This window comes from Rhineura floridana, chromosome 5 (genome assembly GCF_030035675.1).
Source record: "Rhineura floridana isolate rRhiFlo1 chromosome 5, rRhiFlo1.hap2, whole genome shotgun sequence".
NCBI lineage: Eukaryota > Metazoa > Chordata > Lepidosauria > Squamata > Rhineuridae > Rhineura > Rhineura floridana.
This window is the reverse complement of record NC_084484.1, coordinates 160,887,327-160,905,665: the sequence shown is the minus strand read 5'-3', so window position 1 is coordinate 160,905,665 and position 18,339 is coordinate 160,887,327. Positions and strand designations below refer to the sequence as shown.

At 44.7% G+C, this 18,339-nt stretch overlaps 1 protein-coding gene across 5 annotated transcripts in view; it reads right to left on the bottom strand.

Annotated features, from left to right (window-relative positions):
* The window catches only part of CWF19L2 (CWF19 like cell cycle control factor 2), a 133,417-nt gene that overhangs the window by 95,480 nt on the left and 19,598 nt on the right, over positions 1–18,339 (bottom strand). For 4 of the 5 annotated variants that reach the window (XM_061628682.1, XM_061628684.1, XM_061628686.1 and 1 more), the window contains exons 4-7: positions 17,076–17,189; positions 6,169–6,288; positions 4,345–4,429; positions 1,154–1,269 (exon numbers count right to left, since the gene is read on the bottom strand). In XM_061628682.1, the coding sequence (XP_061484666.1) occupies positions 1,154–1,269; positions 4,345–4,429; positions 6,169–6,288; positions 17,076–17,189 (435 nt within the window). Of the gene's footprint in view, positions 1–1,153; positions 1,270–4,344; positions 4,430–6,168; positions 6,289–9,327; positions 9,358–17,075; positions 17,190–18,339 lie in introns of those variants that run through there. The other variant, XM_061628687.1, reaches the window with a different exon arrangement.

The window sequence follows — 18,339 nt, the reverse complement described above, 5'->3', positions numbered from 1 at the left end:
GACATGTCTAACTCTACTACAACCCATTTTCAACATCATCTTCTCCACCACCATTTATTAATGTATGAATCACCTGTTATGTATATGTCTCAAGGAGATTTACAGTCATATCATAAAAATAGCTAAAATAGTTTTTTAAAAAGCACAAAGAACAACTAAAAAAGGTTTAAAAACAATACAAAATGAACACCTAAGGCAGAGACTTTTCTATTAAGCTGGACAAAGTTTGTTGAAACAAAAATGCCTTCAGTTGGTTCTGAAAAATACAGATAGTGGGCACCTGTCGTATATTAACAGGAATATTCAACAGAGTCTGCTGTAAGTCTGGATCCAACCCACAACATAATTTTTAACATTAATTAATTGCCTTCCACATACATCTCAAGGCAATCTACAAAATATAAAAATAGCTAAAAAACAACAGAAACTGAGTTTAAAAACAAAATACCTAAGAGACCTGTTTGTCCAGCTGAGAAAGCATGATGGAACAAAACTGTCTTCAATTGTTTCTGAAAAGTGCATAGTGGGTGCCTGTCGTATCTCAGCGGGATGCTGTTTCACAGAGCAGGGGCAGCCACACTGAAAGCCCTGTGCCGAGTGACTGTGGAGTGGGTTTCTGAGATCTTTAAAACTTGAATGAGATACTCTCCTACTGAATACAAGAGACTTTGATCTCTCATCTCCAGAGAATATCTTAGCGCTCCTAGCCATACATGTGAACTGCCTCCATTGAAACAAAGTTTAGATCTTGGTTTTCAAAGCAAGGTACTGATATGACATGGAAGCAATTTAGAGACACTATACATAATTGTGATGCAAAATAGCTATATTACTCTGTGGACAGGACTATGCTTATGTAGCTCTGGCTAATGTACAGGAAGTGAACATTCCTCAACATACCCTACACTTTATCAGAAAACAGGGGTATGCTTACCTTTAAATAATTGTACTTCAACCCAGAAGTCCAATTATTAATTATAATTTTATATCTACATCAATATCTGCTGAAACCATTATATGACTCAAGATTGCATTAGTCATTTTTTCCTTGAAACAAGGTAAATTTACTTATTGATGCTTTATTGAGGAACAATGTTTTTCCACTGCACGAAGATTTTCTACTAGGGGAATATAGTCTCCTTTCGATGCTCACCCCATATCTTTCAGCTACAATTTCTTCCAAATCCCGTTTCTCTCTCTCAGACTGCTCCTTCATTCTTTGGTAGGATTTCTTCAGCCAACTTAACCCACCATCTTCTACTGCTGTCACTACAACACAAAGTAATTAAATGTGATATTTGCATACTGCAAATTAATATCATAACCTTATTACTAACTACATATGTTGTGCGTCACAAATGCAACATATGATAGCTCAGCCAGAAATATAGTGAACGCTGGCACAGTTTTCCATTTTGAGCTCATGTTCCTACACTTATTTGGAAACACAGCCCACCTTGCTTTTCTTAAAAAAAAAAATTAGTATCAGTCCTATCTTGAATGTGTCAAACAGAGAACAGAATTAACAGGCTCTCCATCTTCACACCAATCATTATTCTAGGAGATTCAATGAACAGACTTAAAAAGAAGATTGTTATTCAGTTTCTAATTGAGAAATTGGGACCAAGCAAAGAAAATATACAGAAAGCAAAATTATCACCATGGAAGGCAGTGCCCAGAAAGAAAGTCTGAGGGTCATTTCATGCATTACAATTTTTTGTAGGTACACTCTAAAACTTCTAAACTTGAACTCTGAAAAAATGCCTCCTTCCTTCCTTACCTCCCTAAATACAGAATTTGAAGCCTGAAGTACTTAGACAATGATAAGGCTATTCCCATGAATATGTGTTTCACAGGTAAGTATCCTGCTGTTGTTAAATTATGTTGTATTTTATTATTTTTGTATTTATTGTCACCAGCTGCCTTGACCATAACTGGTGGAAGGCAGGATATAAATATTTATAACAAACAAATCTATCATGAGGACCATGGAATAAATCTGGCACGCCCACATTCTGTCAAAATTAATGGGACTTGAGTACACAGTTAAATGCTGAAGTCTCATTTATTTCAATCAGGGCTGTGGAGTCGGAGTCGGAAGCAATTTTGGGTGGAGTCGGAGTCGGTAGAAATGTACCGACTCCGACTTCAAAGTAAATTTTGATTGACAATTTTTTTAAAATATAAATTCAAAATGTCAAAGAAGCTTCCCATGAAGTCAGCTGTAGTTGAGTATTTCACCATAACTCAAGATGGAAAATATTTTGTGTGTCAGTGTATGACACAGGACCCAGATGAAGACAAATGCTGTGATGCCAAGATCAGTGCATATTCAGGCAGCGATAAAAATGCTCCTATGAGAGCTTCCAATTTAAAAAGACATTTACAGCCCTTTCCAGGGCTGTGGAGTTGGAAGCAATTTTGGGTGGAGTCAGAGTCAGAGTCGGACAGTAGAAAAATAGAGGAGTCGGAGTCGAAGGTTTGGCGTACTGACTCCACAGCCCTGATTTCAATGGGTTGTATTCAACTAAGTCCTACTTGAAGCAGACCCACTGAAATTAATGAACCTAAGTTAGTCATGTCTATTAACTTTAATTGGTCTACTCGGAGTAGAAGTAGCACTGAATACCACCCAATGTGACTTTAAATTGTCTGGGTTATATTCAAATAAGTCCTATTCAAGAGAAGAGCCACTGAAATTAATAAACCCAAGTTAGTCCATTAATTCCAGCAGGTCTACCCTGACTAGGACTAGCACAGAATACCACCCTCTAACTTTCTCTTGACTGTCATCACTAAGCTATACAAACCTAAAATATTACTTACAACTGCTACCTTTTTTTAACTAAAAAAAACCCCTGACCCTAAAACACTAATCTTTTTCTCCCCAGTTCCTTATTCAGTGTGTATCTCTATAGTTGATGAAAACATAAAACATTTTTTAAAAATCCAATCCTACAAATAAAAGCATTTAGGGTAACATTCAATTATGTCCGCCTTCTTGCACAATGGAAATCTGCTTGCGCAACTGAACTTGTGGTTCCCCTTCCAGCTGCCCACAAGCCCCCAAAATCTGCTTTGGAGAGTTCCCTAACCCTGAAAACAGCAGTTGTGTATCAAGTCCTCCTCCAGCAATATCAATTTGGGCATATCACTGCCACTAGTTGCAGTCAATACAGAAGGGGCCAGAAAACACATGATGAAGATGTTGAGACACAAGTAAAGTCTGCCTAAATTTTATAACAAGATCTGGAAAGAACTCAATATGGAACTGCTGTTTTCAGCCGTAGGCTTCTCTCAAACGCAACATTTCGTTTCAACCTTGGAGGCTCTGCTGTAGTTTGTTCTACTGGTCTTCACCTCCTAGCAAAGAAGAGTCTTTAATATGAGATGCACCAAACTGAAATCTTGAAACACTTCTGTCTATGGCAGTGGTTCCCATACATTTTTCCCCCAAGGACCACATGAAAATTGCTGAGGTCTTGGTGGACTACTCAGTGTTTTTGCTGCCTGTTCTAATAATTGTAATGGGCAGTGCTAGACACAGAAAGATTCTTATTGCATTTTATTGCTTCTTTTGTTTCTTATATTTTGTATTTTATTGTATTATAATTTGAATTCCATAGAAAAATACAATAAAAAATCAATAAGAATATTTAATGTGATGGATGTACCGTCTCTCGTTTTCAACCCCAAATCCACACGCACAACATGGACCACCTGAATGAATGAAGTCTGGAAACCCCTGATCTATAGAAAAGTAGGTTGACTAGGATTTGCAACTTCCTAGTCTTTCTAAAGTTAATGAGGAAGAATCCTAAACAATCTCTCCCGTTCAGCACACAACAGTTTGTACAATTTTCTGCATAGGATGCAATATTTTGAAAACATTTTTTTCCTCATCTGCTCTTGCCACAGACAAAATAAACCTAGACTATGAAATGAAGTGAAAAAAGGTTACATAAATAATATTATTCACCAACTGCATCCTTAATGCACTTAATTTAAAATGGGATTCAAAGAGTTCAGAGGCTGAATATTTTAAAGCTGCAATTTGTGTAATGGAATGAAAGAGACCAAATTAGATGAAAACAATTCATCATGTCCTAGCACAATCAGGTTCTTTTTTTAATTAGTTCACAATGAAGAACTCCACTGTAAAAAACTGAAGGTCAAGCCACTCAAGATTTTAAATACATATTCCTCAGAGCTATGTGCAAAGATTTTAATCCAGAGATCATAGTAGAATTTGCGTGCAAATATTAAGTTTTACTTTAGCATTAATAAGGGGTTACAAAGAAGAGTAACAGTTGCACTATAACATTTAGAAAAAGAAATTGTTACCGTTTGCTGACACATTCTCTTGTGGCGGTAAGCCTGTGCCACCATCTTTCCAGTAGGGGTTAAGCTCTCGTTCAGAAAGTAAGGCCTGTTTCCAAAACCAAACCAAAATCAACTGCAGCTCTGTGGAAGCCCCTTTCACCCCTCACCAAGTGCACTCTGATATTAGTTGCATCTTTAATAATTCTGTATGAAGTATCAAAGTTATCGTTCTTTTTGTTTTTATAAACATTGTGCTTTAGGTTTTAAAACATGCATGGCTGTAAAAATATCAAGACCAGATGTCTCCCACTACTTACCAAGTTGTCCTTTATATGAACACCCTAGTCACAAATTCCTTAATTGTGTCCTTTGGTCCTTGTTAAACAAAACCCTCTCAAGGCCAGAACTGTACACTGCTCACAGGCAAAAATCTATTCACAACTATCAAAGTAGCAGATGTGGGTGGGTGGCATATGCATTTGTTCCATTGTATTTTTAATACCTATATAGCTTATTGTAGAGGGGTAGTGCATGATTTACAGGGGGTTAATATTTTTCTGTTTCCTTTTGCGTGTGTATGTGCACATGCACGCATGCTGAAAATGTCAAAAGGATTGTTTGCTGCATTTATATTGTGTGGCATATGGCTTTAAAACAATGAAGTTTGTTCATTCATTAAAAAATATCAAGAGGATATTTAAACTGAACTGAAAAAAGAGATTTTCCCCCTTCAAATCTACAGTGCATTATATAAGAAAAAAATACAATGCATAATCTCTCTACAATACCAAGTATTCAGATGAAAGGTAAATGAACCATTGGCTTACTTCACCTACCTTAAAATAAATGATATAGAATATTTTGCTAGTACTTCTATCAATTCAAGAACTACATGAATGTTGAGTCTTAGACACTAAGTAATGGAAGGCCAACATTAATGGAACAAGCCAATAATCAGTGTGATTAATTTGTTTGGGGGCAATTTTTTTAAAAAATTAAGAGGTTAAAGATTGCTTGCCAAAGCTGCCTACTGAAAGGTCATCAAAGCACCAAGTACTTACTTTGCAGAGAAATGACAGATAGTAAGCTTTAATAAAAAGGTATTGGGGAGCTCTATAAACACACACACTCAAGCCAGGTTCCAAACAGCTTCTTTTATATATAGCCAAAGGAATTTAAAAAAAACTTTTTTCCTTAACACAAATTACTTTTGAAGCCCAGTCTAGTGTTTAGCAGATTCTGATGAAGAAGCAGCCCTGCAAGAACCAGCAGCCCAAGTCCTCTAAAATTACACAAATTATACCTCTTCTCCCTCACCAGAGACTACTGAACAGCAAACACAACATGACTCCTTTAAGAGAACCACTTCTCATTAAGGAGACAAAGTTTGAGGGCCTTTGCTGCTATACAGAGCTCAGTTCTACTCTGAAGGTTATTGGGGGAAATTGCCTGATATTTTGATAGTATCCACTCCTGCAGATCCTGTATCCAGGTGACCTACTGCCCCATTTTCTCTGTGTGCATGCTCCCCAGCCTACCACCTCACCTCCTACAACAGAGTCCTGGCTACAAGGATAAGAGGTGCCCTGTCATCTATTTACCACTGCACAGCTTCAGTCAGTCCCCAAGAATTTCACCGTGTTGCCCATAGGAATCAACCAGCCAATACAAGATGCATAATAATGCTCAGAAGTAGCTCTTAGGACTTATCTGGTCCCAAAACGGAAGGCTGTTAATTGAAGAAATTCAAATTTTGATTAAGGCAGCAAAGATGTATAGCAAGCTTACACAATTACTAGTTTCTACACTATTTCAATTACTATATTCATTAATAACCTAACTCACCTGTTCATTTTGTTCAGCTTTCTGTTTCTCCAGTAGTTTTTCCATTTGCTTTTCAGCCTTCAGTGATGCTGAAGACAGTGTTTTCACAGACATAAAATCCAAGGACATCCATTCATCCCTCTGCAAACAGAACAAGACAATTTCTTCCACATTAAAACAAACCCACATTAAGCAATAACCTATTCTGAAACAAACTTTTGGGAGCAAAGGTCACACTTAGTGGCGTTGACATGAGAATTAATTTTTATTTCATTTATAAAAATAACTGCATGTTGCAGTTTCATAAAAAACATCAAAGTGGTTTGCAACAACTGCACACACACACAAATAAAAACCTATGTAAAATATTAAAATCACTGATCAGCAGCTATGTTTTACAGAAGATGTTGCATTTCACTGCAAATTCCTAACTAGCTGTGTCTGCATAAGCCTGGAAGCAGAGAAAAGTCTGAAGTTTAAAATAGCAGGTGTCTGCTGAATATTTATTAGAAGAACATTCCAGAGGTCTGGGTTGATGACACTAAAGGTTCCATTTCATGCAGATGTCAAATGTCTGGAAGACTTTTATAGTAATTCCATTAAAAGATCTTACGACAGTTCACAGACAAGGTTTGTCTATCATTCTTTACACTTTCATACATACATTTTGGATGATGTGTTAATAAGCAGGTGTGGTGCTATGTGTGGGGGTCAGAATGCATGTAAATTCCTATCATTAAGAATATGAATTTTTCATTTCCTCCATTTGGGTATCATATTATGTGAATCATTCCTTCAGAAGAATTTACATACCCCTAAACCCAAGAGTGCTGAAAAATTGATGGTTCTCTTTGCACACAGCTTCAGTATCTGTTGTGTCCAATTTGGCAGTTGCACCATGGGTCACAGGTGCACTTCATAGCTCTTATGACATGTAGCTACTCAAACTGTGCCCAGACATCAGATGGATCATCAAGAGGTTCTAATTAGTGTACATATTTATTTGTGCCTGCATTTGGAAGTACAAAATTGTATCTACAGTGTCAAGGGCCAGGCTGAAGGCCTTTCAAGAAAAACAATTCCAGAAGCCTAGGACAAAAATAAAATGAATGGGAGGATACTGGCAGCTATACAGTAGCACCTGCCACACAAGATAGAGAAGAGGACACACACCTGACAGAAAGGAAGACAGTAAGGAGACAGATTTGCATGTAATGAACAGGGAAGGGACAGCACAAGAACACCTTTAAGCATAAATCCACATTAGGCCAATACCTCTGCTATGCAAACCAAAACATCACATAATCATGCGCAAGTTTAAGAGTTCTTCAGAACAATTCATCAAACAAGATGGTAAACAAAGAAGGGGAGGGGAGAGGGGGAAAGCTGGCTAGTGTTGAAGCCAAGGAGGATGCACTTTAGTGACAGTCTTAAAATGGAATGTGGGAGGAGGCAGACATTCAGATTAGAGTCTACTAGATGCTATACAGGTAAAACTGTCCCTAGGACTGCTGGAATAAAGAAACATACAGTGGCTGACCCCCATGTTTGAAATCCATCTGTTAACTCAGATCCGTCTCCACTTTTAGGCAAATTTTACATTTAGGTTGGCTTCCAGTATCTGCATTGCCTGCCACTTGCCACTGTAACTAATATTCCAGCTTTACAAAAGCTTGGTTGGCATCAAGACACAATAAGAATAAAAGCAATATAAAACAATCAATTTGGAATCAAAAATGCATACCACTGAATTAAATAACTTCAGCCTGCTTAAAAAGTTGCCTAAAGAAACATTTTAACTTGGGCCTTAAAATCCTACAAAGGCATAAATTACATTGTCCTGAGTTTCTGGATATACTGAAGAGATACAGAAAGGGGATGCTAGCAGCTGTGAGAGAATGTTACCCAGTAGATTCAAAGACTCCGCATTTGTTCCCTCTCCTGTGCAAAAAAAGCAGTGTAAGAGTTTCTTATGGGAGTCAATTTTAAATGACAAGAGCTAACCAAGAAAACAAATGTTAAGTTGGTGTAGATTTTATTGTATGGCAAAGCTGAGGGATAGGGAACTTGTAACCCTCCAGGTCTTGTTGGACACCAGCTCGTATCATTCCTGACCACTGGCCATGTTGACTGGAGTGGATGGGAATTGAAGTCTAGCAGTGGGTCACATGTTCCCCATCCTTATGGAGCTTCTTTTATCATGTTGATTTTACAGGAGATTTTAAGAACTATCACTAATCCCAAACCATTCCTTGGAAGGATTTGCAAACAAAAATCTTCCCATGAATGGAGATAATCCTCAGAGGTGCTCCTCCAGGTGCTCCTGCCATCCAAGACGAGGTAGGTGGTGACTGAGAAGGCCTTCTTGGTTGTGACACCCCAATTATGGAATTCACTCCCCTGAAAAGCCTGACTGGCATCTACATTAATAGGTTAAATAACCTTTTTATTTTACCTTTTAACGTCTGAAGGTATTTTTCAATGCTGATATTTTTGTTCTGTTGATTTACTGACCATTATTGTTTTGTTGTGGTTGTTTCCTCAGATTTTATTTGGGGGGGTATACAAACCAGGCTGAAAATATTTATTGAAGGGTGGTATGTAAAATTAAATAAATTAGAAGAAAAGAAAATGTGTGGTATACATATATAAAGCAAACTTTAAAAGCCTGTCAGATTCATTTTGATACCTAGCAGGGAGTGCCATGTTTATTGTGCTGCAGTATATTGTAATTCAACTGAAAAGTTACTTGTTTCCTTTAGCCAACTTTGAATAAGAAAGTCTGCAGCCCAAAGACAGAAAACTTGGCTTCAGAGAGGAAAAGGAGCACAATATTTTAGGGAGAAACAATGCCTAAGGAATATGTATATCTTCTCATTTCCAAATAGTAAAGCAATGTATTGAGAGATGGGAGAAGAAGGTCTTATGAACGCTTAACAATGTGCTGCAAAATTACAGAGAGCCAGCTTGGCGTGAATTGGCAGACCAACAAATTTTTGGATGAAGCAGCAAGTAACACTGTGCCTGAAGCAGTTTGCCTAGTGGACCAAACTTAGCCTTTACAGTCTGACCAGATCAGTGAAGCAAGGAAGAGCATTTGAAATGGTAGAAAGAGAATCACCAACTACTAGCCTCTAGTGATTAGAGCAATGAAAGTTCCTATAAATTAACAAACTTTACCTGGAGACTTCCCATGATGAAACAGGGGAGAAACCTAGAGAGCAATGATAAAAAAGAAAAGAAAAGTCCCTGGAGCAAGATTGGACAGCAGGTAGTTAGGAATGTTCAATGACATGCAACATGAAATAAAACCAAGACAGCATGTCAGCATTTAACCACAGTACATTAACAGTCCACCGGAGAAATTCTGCCATGTTCCTGTTGAATCAACTTGAATTAAAGTGTTTGAAAATAAATCCAAATTTTGGTGAAGCACCTGCCTGCCTGAGCTGAACGCTGCATTTCATCATGATTTCAATGCACAAGTGAATAAGATTCACTTGTTTCTTCACAACATCTTTTTTCCTCTGGTCATAAAATAACAAACTGACCTACTTAAATTATTATTCCAATTATTGTACTAAGGACATATATACAGATGAACAAGCAAGTTAGTGAACGGTAATATAGGTTTAGGAAAACAAAAATGTTCAGTTCTTAAAACTAAGCCTAACTAATGAATCCCAGAAAGCACATAGCACATCACAGTGTTACAGTAGCTTTGTAATAAAGCCAAGTTCCTTTTAAAATAGACCAGTACATGGAATTTTCCAGCAGTTCACTTCTTGTCTCACTGGTTTCTTGACATCCCTCATATTCCATTCCTCAAGGGCATGTCAACAAAATAAAATAGCTAATTTATACTATGATATGAAGAACTAGAAAAGGAGACAGCACAGTTAGGAGAACCACACAGAATCCAAGATAGTAGATTTTGAGCTTATTTACCATGCTCTCCAGCCACAGCGGCTTACAGATCGATAAATAGTGTGACCATGAAACTTCCGTGCAACCAATATTACAGTTAAACGATTTTGACAAACAAGAACATTTTTCTAGGACCGCATTTTTAGGTTCACAAACATTAGCTTAGAGACAATTCGATGTTTTTGTTTCTGTGACATGGGACTGACTAAGAAATATAATTTGTCAGAAAATCATTCAGCTAAGGAAAAAATGTGCACTTATATGGTGGCTCCTCGTTTGTGGAGTGCCCACCCTGGACAAAGTTTGCCTGCCGCCCTCAGTAACAACATTCAGGAGGAATTGTTTTAGATTCCTGTTCACCTAGGCATTTAACGGCTAAAAGATACTGTTCCTGGCAAGCTTGAAATTACTAGCCAATGATCCATGATCATGTATTTTAAATGTTTTTATTTTAAATTGCACTGTCTTGCTACTTTGTTGTTTACTGCCCTGGGCTCCTTTGGGAGGATGGGCAGGATAGAAATTTAAAGCCACATTAGGCAGCTTAGGACCAGAGCTTGGAAAAGTTACTTTTTTGAACTACAACTCCCATCAGCCCAATCCAGTGGCCATGCTGGCTGGGGCTGATGGGAGTTGTAGTTCAAAAAAGTAACTTTTCCAAGCTCTGCTTAGGACCACGATACCTGAAAGATACCCAGTTGATCTTATCTGGGGGTCCATTACGCACAAAATAGGAACCAGACCTTTAGGGTTGTGGCACCAACACTTTGGAATTCCCTCTCCTTAAATATTAGACAGGCGCTATCTCTGTTATTTTTTTGGCACCTACTGAAGACCTTCGCCTTTCAACAAGCCTTTTAAGTGGAGACCTTATCCCAGTCTGCATCTGTGTTGAAACTGATTGTTAAGATGCTGTTAAAGCTGTTCTTTTTTAAAAAAAAGTGTTTTTAAAGCTGTTTTACTTTAATATGCTTTTCAAAGATGTGTTGTTTTTATATGTTTTAAAGTCTTTTCTTTTTATGGTGCATTAGAATTTTTTAGTGTTTTTGTTTGCCACCCTGGGCTCCTTCTGGAAGGAAGGGTGGGATAGTAAGTAAGTATAATATCATATCATATCATATACTTGGGGTATATCCAAGGGGAGGGATTAATTCTATTATCTCCCAGGCCATTTCCTTGCTTACCCACCACTTTCCAAATCTGCTTTTAGCTGCAAAGAAGTGAACTTACAAGTCCCTGCCTTTTTCTTTCAGTGCAGCTCCCGGGTGGAGAATTTAAACTGGATGAATGACACACGGGAAAGAGTTAAATCCCCCATTCACAATCCAATGTCACTGTCATGGCCCCGTCAGAGGACTCCTCAGATGAGGACGACTCGGGAGTAACAGCAGCAGACCCAGGAGCAGCAGGAGACACAGAGGAGCCTCCTGAGAATCCAGCTCCTTCTGCCCCTCAGCTGCAGAGCACCCCAGGGACAGCAGAGGCCCTGCAGCCAGACACAGACAGTGAACAGGATACTCCCCCCTCACCTGCAGAACGTAGACAGCAGAAGGTCAGGCAGAAGAGAAGCAGGCCTGTCTCCTTAAGGCCCAAACGCTGAGGGCTCACACCTGCTGTCCATCCTGCTCTTTATAAGGCACACCTTGGCTGCAGCTTGTTGCTGACTGCAACATCAGGTGTGGCTTTGTGTAGACCTAGTTTCCCTGCAGCATCTCTTTGACTGACCTCCTTGGCAATTGATCCCGGACCTCCACTGACCTCGCTTCTGGACTTCTGACTCAGCAAGTACGCTTCGGATAGGCCTGGCAGATTTACAACCTGACTGCTGGCTAAGGACTTTCCTTCCCTGCCAAAGACCCAGGAATTTCCAGCCCCCCCTGACACTGCTGATGCAGTGTAGAGCTGACAGTTTGCAGTCAGCCCAAACAAAGCAGGCAACAAAGGAGTGGGGGAAGTGCTGACCATGGAGCAACTCCAGCAGGAAAACTTGCTCCTGCGCTCACAAGTAGACCAGCTGCTGTTGGCCGTCCAAGGCTTGCAAACCCAGCTAGCAGCAGCCCCACCCCCTCTCCCTACAGGGAGAGCCAAGTGCCCTGTGACTCTCCCAGAGAAATTTACTGGGGCTTCCGACCAGCTCTCAGCCTTCTTGGCCCAGGCCCAGCTCTTCATGGAGTTACGCCCAGAGGCCTACCCAGATGATAAGACCTGGGTGGGATTCTTGATTAACCTCTGCACCGGGGCGGCAGCTAGATGGGCCACGCCCCTGCTCCTCGAGCGGAGCCCCGTGCTCAACGACCTAGCCGCCTTCACCAGAGAACTGAAGGCTATGTTCAAGGACCCAGTCCAATCTGCCACAGCCAACCGCCGGATACGCAGGCTGCGGCAAGGCCGACGCCCCTTGGGGGAATATGTAACAGACTTTCGTCTATTGCAACAAACCCTGGGCTGGAACGAAGCCGCTCTCATGGACCAGTTTCAGGAGGGGCTGTCGGATGAGCTCCTGGATGAGCTAGCTAGGGTGGAGCGCCCTGGAACCCTGCAAGCCCTCATACGCCTGTGTCTCCAGATTGACGGGAGGCTGGAAAGCAGGCGTGCTGCCAACCGACCCCGGCCAGTCTACAGAGCTTCAGCCCCAGTGGCTGAGCCCTTGGAGCCTGTCGGCAAGGACCCTACACCCCCGGCAGAACCGATGCAGCTGGGAGGGGCTCGGCCACGTCTCTCTGCGGCCGAAAAGCTGCGACGCCGGCAACAGGGCCTCTGCCTGTATTGCGGGGCCCCGGGACATTTTGCAGCCCAGTGTTCCGCAAAACGACCCACAGCCCCTGCCTCGGGAAACGCCCATGCCCCGGCCTTCACAGGCCCCTGAGCCGGGGCACCCTCTTGGTTCAAGGGGCCTGCCACCTCAGTTCCTCACCGCCCAAGCATCTGACCGTGTTGATCGCACTGACAGTCCCCGGAAGGGGGACCCTACAAGTACCCGCCATGCTGGACTCAGGATCCACCAGCAATTTTATGGACGTGTCCTTTGTCAAGCTCCACCGGGTTCCTAGTCAACCCATTCACCGCCCCCTCCTGGTGGAGACTATTGATGGCCGGCTTCTCGCCTCGGGCCCTGTAGTACAGGAGAGAGTGCCGCTCGACATGGCCCTGGGGGAGCACGAGGAAAGCCTCCAGTTCTACCTGGCTGCCGCACCCCACTTCCCGGTCGTGCTGGGCCTGGCATGGCTCCAGCGGCATGACCCCATCATCCAGTGGTCCACGGGCCGACTGACCCTCGGATCCCCCTATTGCCAAGCCAACTGCTGGAGGCCGAAGGAGCGCATCCTGATGACCCAGGAGGCAAGCTCCGTGCCCGAGGCCTTACCGGAACAGTACCGGGAGTTCGCGGATGTGTTTGGGAAACAAGAGGCAGACCAGTTGCCGCCCCATCATCCTTACGACTGTCCCATTGCCCTGCTCCCCGGAGCCAAGATTCCCGTGGGCCGGTTTTATTCCCTGTCAGAACCCGAACTGGCAGCCCTCAGAGAGTTCCTCGACAAGAACCTGCACCGAGGGTTCATTCGCCCTTCCACGTCCCCTCCAGCCGCCCCTGTCCTCTTTGTCAAAAAGAAATGTGGGGAACTCCGGCTGTGCAATGACTACCGCGCCCTCAACCAGATTACAGTTCGGAATCGCTACCCTCTGCCCCTGATCCCAGAACTGTTAGAGCGGCTGCGGGGCGCTCGCATTTTCACCAAACTAGACCTGAGAGGGGCCTACAACCTGGTGCGTATGCGGGAGAGCGATGAGTGGAAGACGGCCTTCCGCACCCGTTATGGGCACTTTGAGTACACCGTGATGCCATTTGGCTTGTGCAACGCCCCTGCCGTCTTCCAGCACTTCATGAACGACATCTTCAAGGACCTCCTAGACCGCTTCCTGGTGATCTACTTGGATGACATCCTGATCTACTCGCAGAACCCCTCGGAACATAAGGAGCACGTTCGAGCGGTTCTGCAGCGCCTGCGGGAGCACCGCCTCTTCGCCAAGCTCGAAAAATGCGCCTTTGACCTCACGACCGTGGATTTCCTAGGCCATCGATCTCGCCCTCGGGTATCCAGATGGACCCCGCCAAAATTGAGACCATCCTCCACTGGGCAGCTCCGCGAAGCCCCAAAGATGTGCAGCGCTTCTTGGGCTTCGCCAACTATTACCGCCGGTTCATCTCCCACTTCTCCGAACTCACCACGCCCATATCAGACCTGCTTCGAGGCAAAGAGAAGTTTGTTTGGACCGAGGCCGCTCAACAGGCCTTCCGGCGCCTCCAACACGCCTTTACATCTGAACCCATCCTCCAGCAACCCGACCCTACCCGACCTTACATAGTGGAGGCCGATGCATCGGATAAGGCAGTGGCAGCGGTCCTACTTCAGCCGGTGGGGAGCAAGCAGTCCCTGCTCCCCTGTGCGTTCCACTCCCGGAAACTCAACGCTTCGGAACAGAACTACACCATTTGGGAGAAGGAGTTACTAGCCATCAAAGTAGCCTTCGAGACCTGGCGTCATCTCCTGGAAGGGGCACGCCATCCGGTCCAGGTACGAACAGACCACCGAAACCTGGAGCACCTGCAAAGCGCCCGACGGCTGAACCAATGCCAGATCCGGTGGTCCCTGTTTTTCTCCCGGTTCCAGTTCACGGTCACCTACCTCCCTGGCCGCCGAAACACCCTAGCAGACGCGCTCTCTCGCAAGCCAGAATACCGAGCCGAGCAGGTCGATCGCCCCCTTCGCCCAATTCTTCGCCCAGAGAACTTCGCCGCTACCCACCAGCCACAACCCCTCCTGGACCGGGTGCAGGAACAGCAGCAAAAGGACCCCTACGCCCTGGCCCAGCAGCGAGAGCTCCAGTCAGGGATGCCCGCCCGGGACAGCCCCTTTTCCTTGCAGCAGGGCCTCTTGTATCACCGGAACCGGTTGTACGTTCCCCCGGGAGCTCTGCGGGGAGAGGTGCTCCACCTCTGCCATAACAGCCAGCCGGCAGGGCATTTTGGAACGTATAAAACCCTCCACCTGGTCCTACGGGATTTCTGGTGGCCCCAGGTCCAAGCGGACGTCAAGGACTATGTAGCGGCCTGTGATACCTGCCAGCGAGCCAAGAGCCCCCCCGGCAAGCCCCCGGGGCTCCTGCTCCCACTGTCTACCCCCCCCGGGCCCTGGCGCTCGGTCTCCCTGGATTTTATCACGGACTTACCGGCCTCCCGGGGAATGACCACCATCCTCGTAGTCGTAGACCTGTTCACCAAGATGGCCCATTTCCTCCCCTGTGCCGGCCTACCCTCTGCCCCAGAAACTGCGCAACTGTTCTTGACCCAGGTTTTCCGGTTACACGGCCTCCCCGACCACCTAATCTCTGACCGAGGAGCCCAGTTCACCGCCCGGTTCTGGCAGGCCCTGTTTCGGGCCGTAAACATCCAGATCCACTTGTCCTCCGCCCACCACCCTCAATCAGATGGACAAACAGAACGGACCAACACCACCGTCGAACAATACCTGCGGTGTTACACCTGCTTCCAACAGGACAATTGGGTGGATCTGTTACCGCTGGCGGAGTTCGCGTATAATAACTTCGTGCATGCCTCCATGCCCCAGACCCCGTTCTTTGCCTCTTACGGCAACCCCCCTCGATTCTTCCCCTCAGTGCGACCCCCATCGCTGGTCCCTGCTGCGGATGTCATGCTGCAGGAGTTGCAAGCCCTGCAGGCAGTCCTGAAGGAGCAGCTAGAGCAGGCCAAGGACACGTATAAGCGCTTTGCTGACCGCCACCGCCAACCAGGCCCGCCGCTGAAGGTAGGCGACCGGGTATGGCTCTCAACCAAATTCCTGCGTTCGCAACGGCTGTCTCACAAGCTGGAGGCTCGGAATGCAGGTCCCTTCCGGATCACCCAGCAAATTAACCCGGTGGCGTTCCGGCTCCAACTCCCTGCCTCCTTCCGCATTCACCCTGTCTTCCATAGATCACTGCTGACTCCCGCTCTCCCGCCTCACCCCTTGGGTAGTCAACCACGGCCCCCCCCACCGATACAAGTCAACGGGGAAGAGGAATTCGAAGTGGCGCAGATCCTGGACTCCCGGAGGCATCGGGGCCGCCTCCAGTACCTCATAGACTGGCAGGGGTACGGCCCTGAGGAACGCTCATGGGAAGATGCGGCGCAGGTGCATGCCCCTCGTCTGGTCCGGCGCTTCCACCAGCGCTACCCGGATAAGCCGGGCCCCGGCGGGAGGCGGAGGGTTGGTTGTGGGGCGGGGGATAGTGTCATGGCCCCGTCAGAGGACTCCTCAGATGAGGACGACTCGGGAGTAACAGCAGCAGACCCAGGAGCAGCAGGAGACACGGAGGAGCCTCCTGAGAATCCAGCTCCTTCTGCCCCTCAGCTGCAGAGCACCCCAGGGACAGCAGAGGCCCTGCAGCCAGACACAGACAGTGAACAGGATACTCCCCCCTCACCTGCAGAACGTAGACAGCAGAAGGTCAGGCAGAAGAGAGGCAGGCCTGTCTCCTTAAGGCCCAAACGCTGAGGGCTCACACCTGCTGTCCATCCTGCTCTTTATAAGGCACACCTTGGCTGCAGCTTGTTGCTGACTGCAACGTCAGGTGTGGCTTTGTGTAGACCTAGTTTCCCTGCAGCATCTCTTTGACTGACCTCCTTGGCAATTGATCCCGGACCTCCACTGACCTCGCTTCTGGACTTCTGACTCGGCAAGTACGCTTCGGATAGGCCTGGCAGATTTACAACCTGACTGCTGGCTAAGGACTTTCCTTCCCTGCCAAAGACCCAGGAATTTCTAGCCCCCCCTGACACTGCTGATGCAGTGTAGAGCTGACAGTCACTCCCGTCCTTTCCATATATGCTTCTGAGTGAAGAAAACAATTATGGATCTTTCACATCATGCCTAATTCAGCCTTAAGCATTAACGTAATCCTGAATAAGTTACAGTTTGAAACAGTTAACCACAGATGCTTACCTGAACTGCCCTGGGATCTTCTGCAGCATCCGATTGCTCCTTCTTCATGTCCCAATCCTTTTCTGTGCTTGAAGACTGTGAATCAGATGCCTCCACCCATTCCTCAGACGAATTCTAAGGACATATGTTTTTTTCAAACATAAAATTTGTTTTAGAGGACTGAAAAGGCCTTTGCAGCTTTAAAGTTCCAGCTTCTTAAAAACAATTTTAAGTATCATTTGAAAAATACCTCCTTGTCCTTATCGATGCCAAAAAAAGAGTATGTCACGGGGAGAAAGGGAAGCAGAAATGGGGTGCTTAAGAAATTTTAAATTAATAGAACTGGGGCAGCAGTTCTTTACACATATTATGATATGGTGTTTGAGAGTCAGTGTGGTGTTGTGGTTAGAGTGTCAGACTGGGCCCTGGGAGACCAGGGTTCAAATCCCCACTCAGCTATGAAGCTCACTGAACAACCTTGGACCAGTCGCTCTCTTTCAGCCTAAACTACCTCACAGGGTTGTTGTGAGGATGAACCAGGAGAGGGAGAATCATGTACTCCTTGAGCTCCTTTGAGGAAAGGTGGGATAGAAATGTAATAATAAATAAATAAATGTGTAAGAACAAAACACTCAGATAAGAAGTGTATGAGTCAGGCAGGGCTGTATCTGTGATGTATGAAAAATACCCCCCCCCGAAACATGGGACCAATTTGTTAGCTTGGATACTATCACCATCAATATAACCCTAAATAAGACTGTTGACTGTTGAGACACGTTATAAAAACAAACAAAAAGCATACATACTTTTTTCCTGTACTAAAACGGCCTCCTACAATGTTACAGGTCTTCCCAATATCACATGATGCTTGCAAAACCAGGTTTACAAAACTTAAGAATGGAGGTGATGAGAGACAAACACCACTAATACTGTATCTAAACTTGTTTTTAAAAAAATGAGGTTGGAAAAATAGTTTTAAAAGGCATTCAGAAAAGAAACCTAACCAAACTGTTTGGGGGCAGGTTAAGAACATAAGAAGAGCCTGCTGGATCAGGCCAGTGGCCCATCTAGTCCAGCATCCTGTTCTCACAGTGGCCAACCAGGTGCCTGGGGGAAGCCCGCAAGCAGGACCTGAGTGCAAGAATACTCTCCCCTCCTGAGGCTTCCGGCAACTGGTTTTCAGAAACATACTGCCTCTGACTAGGGTGGCAGAGCACAGCCATCAAGTTACTTGATTAATTTTCTTTTTCCAAATATGCCTGCATGGACCATAAGATCATCTTCA